This window comes from Barbus barbus, assembly GCF_936440315.1.
Source record: "Barbus barbus genome assembly, chromosome: 9".
NCBI lineage: Eukaryota > Metazoa > Chordata > Actinopteri > Cypriniformes > Cyprinidae > Barbus > Barbus barbus.
This window is the reverse complement of record NC_136737.1, coordinates 8,439,431-8,455,039: the sequence shown is the minus strand read 5'-3', so window position 1 is coordinate 8,455,039 and position 15,609 is coordinate 8,439,431. Positions and strand designations below refer to the sequence as shown.

Below are 15,609 nucleotides of genomic sequence, written 5' to 3'. Positions count from 1 at the left end.
TGATGCTTGACTTAGCCAGTACAACGTGGTAAATAACAAGAAAGTACCTGAAGAGAAGTCATAAATTATTCACTTTTTTTGTTTTCAGTGTACTTAATTCACTCTTTGATTCGATACTCTCCCTCAAGATTGAAGGTAGATTGAATGGAGCATGGAGAAACCTGTTGAGGAGCACCGGAGCAGACTTGGGAAATATATATGAGCGTGTTGAGAATTCATTTTCACTGGCAGCTTCAGGCAATCAGACTGATTGCATTTTCAAGTGTTGTGGGTCGACACGGGAAAGGTGTTTGGCAGGAGGTCAGGATGATTCACACGCTGAGCTCTGCTGCCATCTGTTGGACACTGTTTACGTTTGCCAGCTTTTCGTTTTTATTGGATATTGGTCTAAAACAATCTCCAATTTTGAAATGGTCCTTTTACGAGGGCATTTAAATGGATTGACAGCCAATAACTATCCAGTGTTGAAGCTACTTTGAACATTTAGCTTCTCATGCTAGAATCTGTTCATAATTTAAAGTACAGCAAAGATTACAGGCAAGATACTAACAAAAACTAAGAAAAATAGTGTTTTCAAAAGTGCAAATTTACTGTAATTTAACTACTTTTTGAATAGGTAGTTTAAGATAGATTAATGTTACTATTTAATATATATTTTTAATTAATTCAATTTTTAAAATTAGTTTTTATCTGAAAATGGGCTTTGTCATACAATACATTATTGTTGGAAAATATAGCTTGTTAATGGAAATGCAACACTATTTAAAAAACTGTGAAATGTATTTAAGTTCAGTTTTTATAACTATTGCCTACAAGAGTTGCTCCATTGGATCCAAACCTCTGTTCATTTCACCCCTACATAGTTCAGTTAAAGTCTTCTGTCATTTCCATCCAGTCAAATAAAATAAATAAAAACTCTGGCTGTCGTAGTCGTCAATAGAGATCAATCAATAGAGAGCAGCTGTGCAACGAGAAAACGATATGTTTTAAAGACAGGCAGCTGGTCTTAAAACGAATGCATCCGGTTTGCTTCCAAACACTGTGCTTTGAAAATAAATCCTTCAATCTTTGATCATGCCTGAATCAATCAAATTCAATCTAGGACAGGAAACATGCAGCGAATCACCTTATTCAAGAAAATACTATGGAAATGACTTAATTTGAATGAATAAATCCATTCTTATTCCAAATTGTCCTATTGAAATTACCACAAAACTCTATGTAAGAAGGTTTTACATATATATTGCTTTACCCCCGAAATTGATTCTGCTCGTGTACCATGAATTAAGGTGATAAAATCTTGATTAAGTGCTGAAATTCCCTTCAGTTTATGAGCTGCATTCAATAGGAAGTTTAGCAAAGCAATTGCATGCCAGATAAGCGCAGATATATCATGAAAGGTGTTGAGTTTATTTTTTTTGTACTTTAGTCTTTCATGCATGGCATTGTACAGTATCGCATCACCCCTGAGTCAACCCACACATGTGCATGCATGTTGATATCTTGGCTTTTCTCGAAACTCTAGAGTGTTTATTCATGAGCTGATAAACCAGCAACAGTGACGCATTCAGTATATACTGTTTATCAAACCATAACGGCTGTGTGCCTTTTATCACCTAGTGAAAAATCCCCTGACTCTGTGCATCTGGATTCATGAAGCAGATATTATGTGATGGAAACCGCCTGGATTATTATCCTAAGTGCTGAAATGCGCAATGAAAGGCGATCTTGTGCTGACATCAGATGCAGGTTGCACTGGGACTATTCTTTGTCCGAGGGAGGGAGTTTGGGGCCAGGCAGTGCATAACATCCCAACAGCGCCATTCCTCTTCACATGTCCCGATATGAAGGGAGAGACCGATTACTGGGGATGTCACAGTGCACAACACCATTTCTGAAGACATCATTGATGCTTTTCCATCTCTAGTAACCAGAAGATCAAGTCTGGATTGGCTTATTTGGGGTCACTAAATCATTTTTGGACATCTAGAATACTTCAAAATGACATCTTAAGTGTAACCAAACAATCTGAGAAGGTTTTATCAGTGTTCCTCATTTCACTATTGACCATTTTTGATTTAACATCATGGTACGGATCACATGCACCATCTCCTTCAGCACCGACGACGAGCCAGTTGGTCGCTCGCACCAAGACAGCTTCGACGATCACTACAAGCGCGTGGTGTGGTCAAGAGATGCCGAACATGGCAAATACCAGGAGGAGGGTGACGATCCGGACACATACGATGGGACGGAAGAAGAAGTGGTGCACGATACCAGCCTTGCCACATTTTTTGGCGGCTGCTCCCTCCATGGTGCCAACCACGTCTTCGTGGAGGACAAGTTCAGCATCCGCCGGGGCTTGTGGACGGTGGTCTTCCTGTTGGCGATCTCCATGTTCCTCATGCAGGTAGTGGACCGTGTCATCTACTACCTGCAGTATGACTACATCACCATGCTGGACGAGCGTAATGCTAGGAACATGACGTTCCCCGCCATCACGCTCTGCAACTACAACTCGTTCCGGCGCTCGCAGCTGAGCTACAGCGACTTGCTTTTCATGGGGCCGTTGTTGGGATACGAAGACAACATGGCACCAGGAATCCCTTTGGCGCCGGAGCCCGACAGACAAGGGTCTCGATTCAGCCTCGCAGAGTTCTTCAATCGCACCCGTCACAGCATGGAAGACATGCTACTGGAGTGTACCTTTGCTGGGAAGGAGTGTGGCCCGGAACACTGGAGAGAGGTAGGACCGGCATCTGGATGGACTCGTAGAGTTAAATTTTGGCCCCCCGACACTCAATTCATTCTCGGCGTGTTATTGTGAGGGTGGCTGGCTGACTTTATTTGCGAGAAGATAAATGGAGTCGGTGAACTTGAGGTGTCAGAGAAGATGAATAGGTGTTCTCACTGTATCTAACAGGAATCAGAAGCCATTTATTCTTTGTGTTCACTGTTGCAAATGAAAACAGCATTTCAGACCCCCATTATTACCCTTTGACTACTCATGATTGATAATTATATGGTGTAGCTTGCTTTTGTGTAACACATTGGCCTGTTTCAAGGCCACTTGAGGGATTTTTTTTTCTCCATACTTGCTGCTGAAGTTTTGATGTTGTAGAAATTGGTCTCCGGTAAGTGTTTGCATAGATTTGTCAGATATAATGACAAGGTTATTGTGCGTTGTTCTTCAGGCTTTGTGGATGGTGTTTTTGTAAGGATACAATTGTTCTGTTTGTAGCTAGTTTCTTCAGAACTGTTTTAAGCTGGAAGCATTAATGAAATATCAAAGCTTTTGGAAAGTGTTAGCTGTGTTGTTTTATATAATATTCTATTTTATGATTGAATTTTATTAATTATACTTTTTTTTTTTTTTTTTATATTTGTGTTTCTATTATATAATTATTTGCTTTTCTACTACTTTTTTCTTAAAAGGTCCTATGTATTATCGTACATCGGTTTTCATACATGAAAATATGCAGCTGCATTATATTTTACTGTAGGAAGGTCTCTTGAAGTGAGATGTCATATTTGGGGCCACTTGTCATCAAAGATTTTGAAAACCGCTGATATAGGATGCGAGTTTTCTGTGTGGAGTATCGCTCTAGCGTTCTTCCCCCAAGAGCAAGTCTGAGTTTGCAGCTAATCCCTTTACGCTGATGAAAAGAGAGCTGCCTGTCTATGAAATAGGCATTTTGTTTGTCATTGTTGCTGATCTCAAGGTTTCTAGACGGCGCTCACCCCGTTCGAGATCTCCCGTGAGTCAAGCTCTTATTGAGCTGAGTGAATTATGTGGTGCTTCGCCGCAAAGGCCAAGAATATATGTGGTAGCGCTTACTGAAGAATCAGTTTAGAGAACTTAAGTATATTTAGTCTCCTGCCTGGTTAAGTGCATGTGGGGTTTTAAACACTGCTGGGTGCACTCTGATAATGAATGTTTATTATCTCATACCTCTAATGGGATGCATTATCAACCTACTTAAAAGGTGCAGCATGGATAATCTGCTGTATGCACACAAACAAAGCATTCAACGACCATAAATACTGTATTATATAATCCACATTGTGGTTCAACTAGTATATCAGTTCATATCAGCTAGCTCTCCCAGTCAATGCCAGTGTTCTTTGCTAATCTCGACCTCTCCATTAGTGCTTATTTGCTAATCATTCTTGCGACACTAAGAATGTGAGTTCACTGTGTGCGAGTCTCCATCGATTGACAGATATTTAGAAGAGTGCTGGAGCGGGTCGATAGGAGGCGGGCCTGTGCCAAGCAGACAGGCTGCTCATCTTTCCGTCCCGGGGCAGAATTCGAGTCCCACTTCCTCCAGCTCCATTAGACATGGATCTTTTTTCACCACCAGAGCACAATCTCACATTTCACACTTCTGCACTCCTAGCCGTCCCATCAGCTAACTATTGTTCGGTCAGATAGTGGAGTAGGTTATGACTAACAAATGTCTGTGTTTGTGACGTTTCAAGATTTTCCTTTGTGTTATTGCTCATACTGAATTGTTTGTATTCAAGACATGAATAATACCTAGAATAAAGATACATATACTTGTTTACGCAAAAAAAAAGTAAAAAAGCTGCATCCAGTTATTCTACCTTGAAAATATGTGTTCCATGTCGGAATGTCTATTTTTGTTTTAGTTTGTGATTCCACCCACTGCCAATTTACCCAATAGTATTTTGACACCCAGGTTGCCAGTTAGCGGAAAACACATCGGAAATTTGCAGCCATGGAAGTTAGCAAATGAACTGGCTTAGAGATTGCAGAATGTACTTGACGTAAAAAGCCTCACCATCCAACTAAACATCTCTATGACCAGAGGAATAGAGCCCTGAACGGGCCTCAAATTTAGGCCCTCGCCCGGCCCTGATCCCGAGAAGCTCAGGCCCCAGCCTGGCCCGAGTCCGACCTGAGCCTGTCTTTTTCCCCCTTCTCCCAAAACAGCTTATACTACTGTTTAAGCTATTAAAATCGTTCAGTTTTGTATGTAAAAGCAACGTTTTTTGTTCATTATAACTTTTTTTTTTTTTTTTAAGTAAAAACCAAGTGGCCAGTGGCATACAATAAGCTGGTCATAGTCTATGTTTGATCAATTTAACCTTCTCAAATCATCACAACTTGCCTAAAATAAAATCTATAGTTATAAAACTGTTCAAGCATATAACAATGTTTAAATGTTAAACCCAGATAAATGTGCGCTTTATCCAATAATTTGTGTGGAGAGTGGAAGCTAAAGCACGCTTTGCAGGACATGGAAACGTCAGCGCGCTCACTTGTATTTTTTTTCAGTGGATACGCCGCCATTTTTGCTCATAAAGGTAAGAGTAATACATCATTCGGAACTATAAAGGGTCTACTTTTATTTGTGTGCACTCTAAATATCTACAAAACATTGTGCAAAACAAACATGATGCGCTTTCTGCCGTCTCTGTCTCAGGGCTCTCAAGTTTTGAAGACAGGCAAGAGTGACATCTCATCACCCCCCCCAACCCCCCCCCCCCCCCCCCCCCCCCCCCACCACCCCGTAACCTGCCCTTTTGGGGGGGCTGTCCTCTCAGGGTGAATGAAAGGATGCTTAGTTGCCTTTTATCCGAGATGCAATGATTAATGCATCCATGGCCAGGATATAATTATAAAATATGACATGATTTTAAAAGTTTATAACATCAACTATGCAATACACTTGAATTAATTTAGTGCTAATAAAATTATTAAGCCTATTGGAGAGAGATATATTTATAATGTGACAATATGTCAGTCATCGTGTGATAACGAAAATATGACTAGGCCTAGACTACTTGTTCTGAGCAGATGTTGTCAGTGAACAGGCTGTAAAACTGTTGGCTAAGTAACAGACACTCATGAAAAACTGATGTTAATTATCTGGGAAACATTCTCTAACAGCAGTCAAGTTGTCATAATATTGTTTGTGTCAAACAAGTTGTGAATTTGCTGTAACAGGAGATCATTACTTACTTTGTGCTCAAAGTGATGCTTTTTCATTAGTTGTTGCGTTAAATCTTACCCAGATACAATAGTGCTATTTTCTGATTGGCTATTGTGTAGCCTATTTCTTTTTTTTTGATTGGCTGATAAGTGGCAGGCTCGACTAAGAACTCCAGGGGAGACGCGCTTGAATCCTGCCGGTTCCATAGCGAGAGCGGCGCGGCCAGAGAAATGTTGGGCGCTGCGGTATATTAAATATATTATAAATAGTTTTTTCTGCGTGAGAAATACAATGTGTGGCGGGAGTGCGTGACAATAGACCGAAATGAGTGACTGTCACGCTCAATGCGTGACACTTGAGAGCCCTGCTGTCTTGAACAGGGGCACTTTACAAAAATTAACCGATCTCAGTGAATACATGGCTTACAGACATGACAAATATATCTACAAAATAAAACAAATCGAAAACAAAAAATCTTTCATAATAATCATAATCCATAAAGCTGCATTTGAGGAGACGGCGAGTCAGGATCGGCAACTTCATCCTTGCGAAACGGACTCAGAAAACACTAGTTTATTAGTAAATAAGTCAAATATCTCCTTACTATTTCCCCCGGACACATTCATGGTAATTACTTTTACTGGGGCTTTGCGGCAAGCAAAATATGGTGCCTACTGCATGCATTTGAACACGAAACACCGTCTAGCCGCTCTTGACAATCGGGGTAGTACAGTCTTGTGTTGTTTCCACTAGCGTGGCAATATTTTATTTTTCATCACTAATTGATGGATGTCTAAAATATAAAAATGAGAAGCCTAAAAAAAGGCCCGAGGCCCAGCCAGTGTCTGAACTATGACGTGAAAATTGTCTCGAAGCCCGGCCCTAGGGGCGTAAAAAAGTCAGGGGCCATCGGGCCCGGGCTGAAATGCAGGGGTCTACAGTGGAATATTTCAACGTCATCAGCCTACAGTTTAAGGTTTGTCGCCTTCCATTGCCAATTTTGCTTGTTGATGTTGTGTTCCCCCAATCTGGCAACCCGCGTGGAGCCTGATGAGGAGTGGGCAGGAGAAACACATTTATTTATTTTTTGGACTGCAGTACTCATTTCAACCACTAGCTGTCAATATTGCATTCTGCACCTTTAATAATGTAATAATGCATTTAAAACAGCAGACAACATAACTCACAACTCACTGTGGACACAAGTATTTTTTATCGTTATAGTTATCGTTCTTGCTGTGAATGGGTCTTAAAAGCTGTGCTAACACTCAGCAATTTTCTTAGTGATCAGATTTAATATTTTAACCTGAAAAACAATAAAATGGACTTGCATTGAAGAGACTCTTGATGATTTAAGAGATTTATTTTGCCAAACACCGTAAGCATATTCATTTTGTCTAATCTGCTTAATTAGGCTAGTTAAAGAAATAACGATTGAGTGAAATGCAGTTAATTATAGATGTGGAATCAATAAATGGGTTGTCATTTAAGACTCTTACAGGCAAAAAGCTGCAGGGTCTAGACTTCATCTGATGCTGTATTTGGTGTCTTGACCTTGACTGTATAATCTTAACTTGATCTTCATGGTTTATCGGAGGATTGGTGCTGATGACAGCAGCTCATCTAATATTAACAAGGCCAGAAAACACATTTCACACCAGCTTCTCTCCATCCCTGGCTCTGTTCCCTTCATAACCCTCAGAAACGCTTACGCAGCACTCTGTGAAATGCTAATTCATTGCACAGCCATTTAACGATGATGACAGTGATCGCATTGAAAGGTTTCAGTGTTTGACCGAAGGCTTTATTGGAGTGTGTCTAGACTTGTAAATTTTTTCCTTTAAAGACATCATGAATAAAATAAGACTATTGATCAATTTAAAAAACAAAAAATATCAAGTTAACTGCATTATTTCCAGATTCATTGAATTAATGCTATATAGGATATGTCATGCAAAATAATAATTATTCAAATTATGAAAATAAAACCCTTTATTATTAAAAAAGGTTGAAAAACGTATTTAATACATAATATTTAGGGGCTGCAAGTGTATTTCCCAGAGTGTTGCTACGCAGTTCTTAAAGTGTCTCCCAAGTGTTGCTTTGTGGTTGCTAAGATGTTCTGGGTGGTTTCTAGGTGCGGGTGTTCAGGGTGGTTAAAGAGATTGTTATTGTGCATTGCTACGGTGTTATAGATAGTTGCTAGGTGCGAGACGAGTTACACCAAAACTTTCTATTTAGGATTATTGGTTTGTTTAAATCACTCTCCTTATGTGAGCAATAGTGCTAGTGACTGAACTAATGGAAACTACTAATGACTTTCTTTTGTAATTTTACAGTTTAATGATCATGAGTCTCTTTTAATGCGTCTGAGTTTTGCACCTGATTTCACTGTTGCTTTCTGAACACTAGAGGGCCACATAACACACAAAAATGACCCTTTCTCAACAGACTCGAAGAGACTCAGTCCATTGAGTGCTGAACTTCATCACAACAATGCATGCACAGTTACAAAGAAGTTCATTTGTTTTATGAATATAAACTTGTGCAGCCCAATAAAACGGATTTAAAACAGCACATTGGCTCAAGACCGCCACAGAAAAAAACACTAATATTGGATGGAGATTGAATTTGGAAGCTGGCAGCATATTGAAGTCAACATGAAATGACTCTATTTACTTTATTATTTTTATTTCTGGTTTTATATTGCCTGATTCCCTACTGCATTTCATTATAAAGAAAAATAATGTTTTTAAAACAACTTTTTTATATATATGTCTAGTTCATATCTAGTACGCCATGTAAGTTTAATATAAATATTGATATTTCTATACTAAATATATCATCATCCAAACAATTCCTCCTGAATATATCGTCACACCCACATTATTTCTTATTAAATATCTTGATACTTTCAAAAATATATTATATTGTACAATCACAATGGTTTCCAAACACCATTTCATGGTGTGTGACAAAAGACTTTCTTTCTGCTGCTCAGTGATTTATAGAAAATAGATTTCGGTCTTTTCAAGTACTGTTCCTTGGTATTTTCACAATATATTTGAAAGTTAAAGTGCAACAAAATTTGGTTCAGACGAGTCGAGAATTCGTACAGTCAGTCTGCAGCACAAAAACAATCTGTACGAAGTACCTTTCTGCGAGTATAATGCCCACGCTTATCTTGTTCAGAATAGTGCTGTGATGAATGCACCTCGGCTTTGTTTACCGCGGTAATAGCCGGAGGTGTACAGATGATCGCCATCGCCAATGGCAACGCACTGAAAGCGTGTCATTGTGTTCTCAGGGTCTTGAGCGAGATGTGCATCTTAGAAAACTGAGTATTCGTCTCTCAATGATGGCACACGGTGTGTGTGCAGACGCCACTGAGAGCTTTGATTTACTGGGTGTTTTCATACCTGCCATGAGGGAAAGCAGGGACACCGGATGACTTATTTCAGTGATGGATGTGCCGCATTATCTCCAAGACAATCAACAATTAACCTACACACAGCCTGCTATGACGTCCTTCAGGGGTTTGTAAATGCGTAAGAACGTTCTGCAGATGTTCGTTAGAGATCTTATTCATATCCATATCTCAATTAAGTGTTAATTGTGCTAATTGTGTTAATTGTGTTAATTGTGTCTTGCTGTGGGGAAGTCGTGGCCTAATGGTTAGAGAGTCGGACTCGTAATCGAAAGGTTGCGGGTTCGAGTCTCCGGCCGGCAGGGATTGTAGGTGGGGGAAGTGAATGTCCAGCGCTCTCTCCATCCTCAATACCACGACTGAGGTGCCCTTGAGCAAGGCACCGAACCCCCAACTGCTCCCCGGGCGCTGCAGCATGGCTGCCCACTGCTCCGGGTGTGTGTTCACGGTGTGTGTGTGTGTGTGTGTGTGTGTGTGTGTGTGTGTGTGTGTGTGTGTGTGTGTGTGTGTGTGTGCATTTGTTCACTACTCACTGCTGTGTGTGTGTGCACTTGGATGGGTTAAACGCAGAGCACCAATTTCGAGTATGGGTGACTCTTTTTTTTTTTTTTTAAGTCATTATTAGTCATGTTAGGCAAGACACTACAGGTGAAAGGGGAAAATTTAAATTTTTATAGATATTATCATACTTTTCCCAGTTGATCAATCACAGTATGTTACGACAACTGATTTGTATTATAAGTCTATTATGTGTAAATATGATCCAGAGTCTAATTAAATATGCCCTAATTTGCATACATTTCCAGAACAGAAATCTTTAGATGACGCTTGATTCAAAATTCAAAACTTGTATGATTTTGTTTACGTATTACAGTTAAAGGATTTTGGATATCACTTTTTGTCAAAACATAAATCAGGCAAATGATGTATGAACAAACGCTTCTGTAAAATTCTTCTGAATATTGATGGGAATAAAACTGTAAAGTTTGGTGTATGTAAGTGATACCGACGTGGAGGGAAAAAAAACTAATGTAATTTTGAAGGTATGTATTATAATTGAAATATAAGCTTAAATGATTATTTTGGATGGTTTCTTTTTACTAGTGTGAAAGAAGACAAGTTATGAAGCACAAAATCTTTAAATTGACCCCGAAAAACAAAGGTTTGACTGTAGTGTCTTGCTTTAATTGGAACTTGAGTGCTGTCTGAGCAGGGGCGATTCCTCTGAGGCAATGCCTCCTCAAGAAATTGAAAAAATGAAGTATAAAAATAAATCAATGCAAATATTACAAAATATATCATTAAAAGTGTATAAATCACTTGTTTTTCTGAAGAAACATTGTCCAACAGTGACACTAGCTGATAAAGTTACAGCAGGAGTCTGCGTTTCTCTTGCCTCCCCTGAGCCCATTGAGTTTTAACAGACCCCCTAAAGCATGCAGTGAGTTTGGTGGTGGGTAATTGAGAACGAATGAGGGAAGCAATGCCTTCATCGCGATATGATTGGATATGACTGGTTATGATCGGCTGTGGTTGGTTCATGCAATAAAGCCTCTTGTGTTTGTGCGCATTCTGCATTTGTGAATCAGTCTGAATAAACAACATAATGGCAGTAATGGAAAGACTAATTGAAAAAGTAGGCTAAGTAAACAACTCGCAAACTCTCATGATCCGAAAAAATCCCAAAAATAAGTTCACAAATAAAATATACTGTTTACATTGTTACTGCCTTGAGTTATTATTTTGGAATAAATGTCAAATGTTTAAAAACACTAACTTGATGAGATTCATACTAGAGATTCTGTACACCGCGGTTAAAATATGGGCCAAAAAGTAGAAAATTTGCTCTATAAATGAAAAGTGAAATAGTGTGAAAAGAGTGATTTGTAATGTATATGAAATCCACCGATGCAAACAGACAAAGTGTAACAATATAAACACTCAAATGTCTATTTTGGTTGTTTTTTCCATTAGTCTGACAGAAGACATTTCATGGGAGCAAAATAGTCCAAATTCTGAAAATGGACCAGAAAAACATAGGTTTTGTCTGTAGTGTATTGTCTTAATTGGAACCGGAGTACAATCAGAGATGTAAAAAATGGTCTCTAAAAGTGAAATGGGGTAAAGAGGGTGAAAATCCCATAAATGTTTCTAATTAGGAGGAGTGTGACACATGGGCCTGACCTGACACGAAATGTGCCAATAAGCACTTATCATGGCTAATTGGCTCGTTACTTAATCTCTAATGGCTTCTTAATGTTTTCATCCATCATATGGAGTAAAGAATATCCCAGCAGCCATCTGAAAAGGTAGGATTTGCGGTGTTTGGGTTGGGGATGTGAAAGCTTTCGTGTTTTTTTTAGACTCACCTTTGAAGTGATTCACACTTGGCTGCGTTACAGTTCAGCCGCTCCTAACTGAGACCGATAAACTCAGATCTGCAGCTCAAATCAATTGTAGAGAGCCAGAGAGGCTTGAATTGTAGTATCTGAGTGATTTCAAGTGTCTAATCATAAATTAAAGGCCAAAGAAGCGTGTCTTCATGTATAGATGTGTTTTCCTAACTTGTTTATATTTGTATACTTGCTTAAGGGTTGTGTTGAAGTAATGTTGATGTGTAGTGCTTTCCATAGAAATGGGAAGCACTCACAAGATTGCCTTTCTGAGATCTCAGTGCACATGTTGCAAGATATGAATCAGTTAGGAGACTTGTTTGAAAGGAACCAGAATGATGTAATGAGCACTTGTAGAAGAACTAGTGGTTTGACAGTTTATTGATTTATAACTCTTTTGAGACATGTTTTGCAGTTAAACTTGATTCTGTTTGTCATTAGTCACCTTTTCACAGAAATTTAGTACCTTTTTTTTGTGCTGAATTAGACTTTTAAGAACTAGTGTATCATTTATTACGGTGTGTATGTTGATTGATTGATTTTTAATTATTCATGTGATGTTTGTTCTTTTACTCTGTGAAGGGCCTTGAAGAACTATATACATTTCATATTTTATTTATTGTTTTATTTTACTACATTGAGTTTATTTAATAACTTCAAGCCTGACTCATTGACCACTGGCTGATCTGTTTGTAACATTCTGTTAAAATTATTCTGGTCACACTTTACTTTAAGGCCCAATTCTCTCCGTTAACTAACCATTAACTGACTTTTGTCTCAATAAACTCCTAAGTATGCTGCTTATTAATATGCTTATTAATAGTTTAGTTAGTAAGGTATATGTTACGTTTAGGTATTGGATAGGATTAGGGCAGCCCGATCTCACGGCAATTCATACATATTTTACGAGGTGGCTAATTCTTACGACCTCACTCATACAAATTCAAATGATTTTTGCTAAATCGTACGTATTTACGAGTTGCCAATTTGTACGAATGACCTACACCTAACCCCGCCCCTAAACCTATCCGTCACTGGGGTTTAGACAAATCGTACAAGTGAGGTCATGCAAATTCGTATGAATTAGCCACCTCGTAAAATACGTACGAATTGGTCATGAGATAGCGTTGGATGAGGGATCTAGAATATGGTTATGCAGAATATGTGCTGTATAAATACTAATAAACAGCCAAAATGTTAATAATAGGCATGCTAATAAGTAACAAGTTAATAGTGAGAATTGGTCCCTATACTAAAGTGTTACCTTGATTTATTGATCTCAGCTGTGTAGTGTAGGAAAAAAAAAGGTTTCAGTAAAATGCTGGAGTGAAATTAAATTCAAAGGGCTGTTGGTTGGAAGTGAATAGGATCAGTGGCAGAAGTGATTCAGATATGAGGTCAAGCAGGTGTTGAAGTCTATCAGCCACACACACACACAAATACACAAGTGTGTGTTTCCTGCAGGGTGAAGTCGACACGTCCAGCCTCATTACTCTTGCTCTATATGTGTCTGACAACTGCTGTTATCCGCTTTCGCTACACACACACACACACACGCACGCACATTGACTGGGTGTACCTGGAGCTGTATTAATAGACCTTGGACAGATTGTCTGTGATGCAGACAGGTGGAAAGAGAAGTACAGATTCCTAGATGAGTTCAGATGGTTTGTATTGATGGGTGAATCCCACATTCTGCCAAGAAAGTGTCTGGCTCATTTCTCCTAAAATCAAAAGAAGAAAGCATTAAATTATATTTTATATAGATAACATTGACTCTATATATCAAGACTAAATAATTGTAGTCTTGATGCAAAATATCTTCACTTTTTTTTGCTGAAATATGACCTTGAAACATCATTTCACTCTGTTATAATTTTAATCTGCATCTGTAAAGCTGATTTGTGTCCTTGTGAGCAACAACAGTGAACGATCCTCTTTTAATATGATCATTCATGTTGAGTTGAATGAGTTTGATGCTTGTTTAAAACTTGACGTTATTTGACATTACAACGTCCCAGTTCATCCATTGTGAATACTATAAAGCGACGTCTACAAAACCTTCTCATTTAGTCGTTCATTTGATGAAATATGTGCTTTGTTTTGACATCAAAGTCTGACATGAGCTTCATTTCTATTAGTGTTCGCCTCACTGTAACAGAAGTTAGACCTGAGCAAGCTTCGGCGTGACTTTGGAAATGAATCGGGCCCCATTATATAGTCTTAATTCAAAGACAATTTTGAGATCAAACAAACTTAAATAACTCCTCATGGGGCACAAGAGAAGACAGCACAAATTACTGATGTTCATGGTCACCTGAGGTGAAAAACTCTAAAAATAAAATTGAGTTTAAATGTAAGCATGCCACCGACCGTGATTACTGCTTCTGGGGGCAAGACTTTGATGTCCCGCTGCTCTGAAAAACTGACAACACAGACTGCTGGGAATTCTGACCTGAAGCGAGGTTGACGCAGATCTGTGCATTAGAAGCAGCTGTTTATCTTTAAGAGGCTCTCAGGGAATACTGGGAGAGTGACAGTGTTATTTATTGCAGAGATTGTTTATGGAGATGTTTCTATACTCATACATGAGTTATTGTTGCTCGTTTTTTAAGGTTGGTCATGTGAACAAGATTCATATCGGCAGCGAGTCAGAGCAGCTGACCCGTGAAGATGGGTTCAGTTCAATCCGTCTGAGAAACATTCATCAGAACCGCCTCACTAACACACAGATTCGCCCAGTGATGCTTTTTCCTTATTTTTTCTAACTCTGGCTTTTTCCTGAACTTTTCAGTTTTATGGGTTTAGGGGGTCGTATATGCATCCCTAATATTGGGTTCCTTTCAAAATGTTAGATTGCCTCAGAAGTTTAGTCAGATACTTCACCAGACACATTTTTTGAGATTGCAATCACCATAATCATCCTAACCTAGTTAGGCACCATTGTGCAGTTTTTATTCTCTACTTGAACATTATTTCTCTTGTTTTGAATGTTTTGAGCAATTTCTGTCATTGTTTTGAACATTCAGTCTGTTAACACGTGTTAAAAATCCTTTCTCTGTAAATCAGACGTTTTGAATGTCTTTTCAGTTATACAATTTGAATATTCTGCCTTTCATTTCAAAGAATTTGAACATTCTATTTATTCAGATGTGTTTTTTGTTTTCTATTTTTCGCTGAATTTGTCATATGATCATTTTCCCTCAATTAGAACCTTTTGCCTTCAGTCTAATCATCTGAATTTGAATCTTACAATCTTTAACATTCTTTCTTTTCTTCAGCAGTTTTGAATGTTCTTTTCTCCAAATTCAGCCATTTGATCATTATCTCTGTTTATTAGTCTTTTCAATTTGAACGTTAAGTGAAAATGTATCTCATTTTGAATGTTTTAAACATAGTTTCTATCTCCTGATTCAAATATCATGAACGTTAGTTTGTTCCTCAAAAGTTTTTAATGTCTTCTCCAATTAAACATCTTAAAATATAGTTTCTCCTGATTTGAAAGTGCTCTCTCTTGAATCAAACATCTTGAACATTTCCCGTTTCAAACAGTGTCTTTCTGAACTGGCATGCGTTGATCGTCATTTTTCTTGATTGTAATGGCATAGCCATTCTTTCCCCTGATTAAATAAATTTAGATATGAATTCCATTCTTTGGGTTTCCTGATAAAAAGCGCAGCTCATTAGGTTTAGAGAGAGTCACACTTTCTCTCGCTCATGTTTTCTGTTTCTGGCTTTGTCCATGATTTATTTTGTCCTCTGCTGCACTGTCTAGTATTTTATTTCTTTTCCTTCATTCTCTTTCTCCTCTCGTTCACCGTTCTTTCCG

At 38.5% G+C, this 15,609-nt stretch overlaps 2 protein-coding genes across 4 annotated transcripts in view; both read left to right on the top strand.

The window, feature by feature from the left end:
* Positions 1-15,609, top strand: part of LOC306875011 (uncharacterized protein) — a 991,916-nt gene that overhangs the window by 29,011 nt on the left and 947,296 nt on the right. The gene's annotated exons all lie outside the window — the stretch shown is intronic.
* Positions 1-15,609, top strand: part of LOC306875005 (acid-sensing ion channel 1B) — a 170,786-nt gene that overhangs the window by 119,596 nt on the left and 35,581 nt on the right. The window contains exon 1 of one of the 3 annotated variants that reach the window (XM_079425357.1): positions 1,799-2,746. The exons of the other annotated variants lie outside the window; for them this stretch is intronic. Coding sequence (XP_079281483.1) covers positions 2,087-2,746 — 660 coding nt within the window. The 5' untranslated portion in view covers positions 1,799-2,086. Of the gene's footprint in view, positions 1-1,798; positions 2,747-15,609 lie in introns of those variants that run through there. 3 annotated transcript variants of the gene reach the window in all.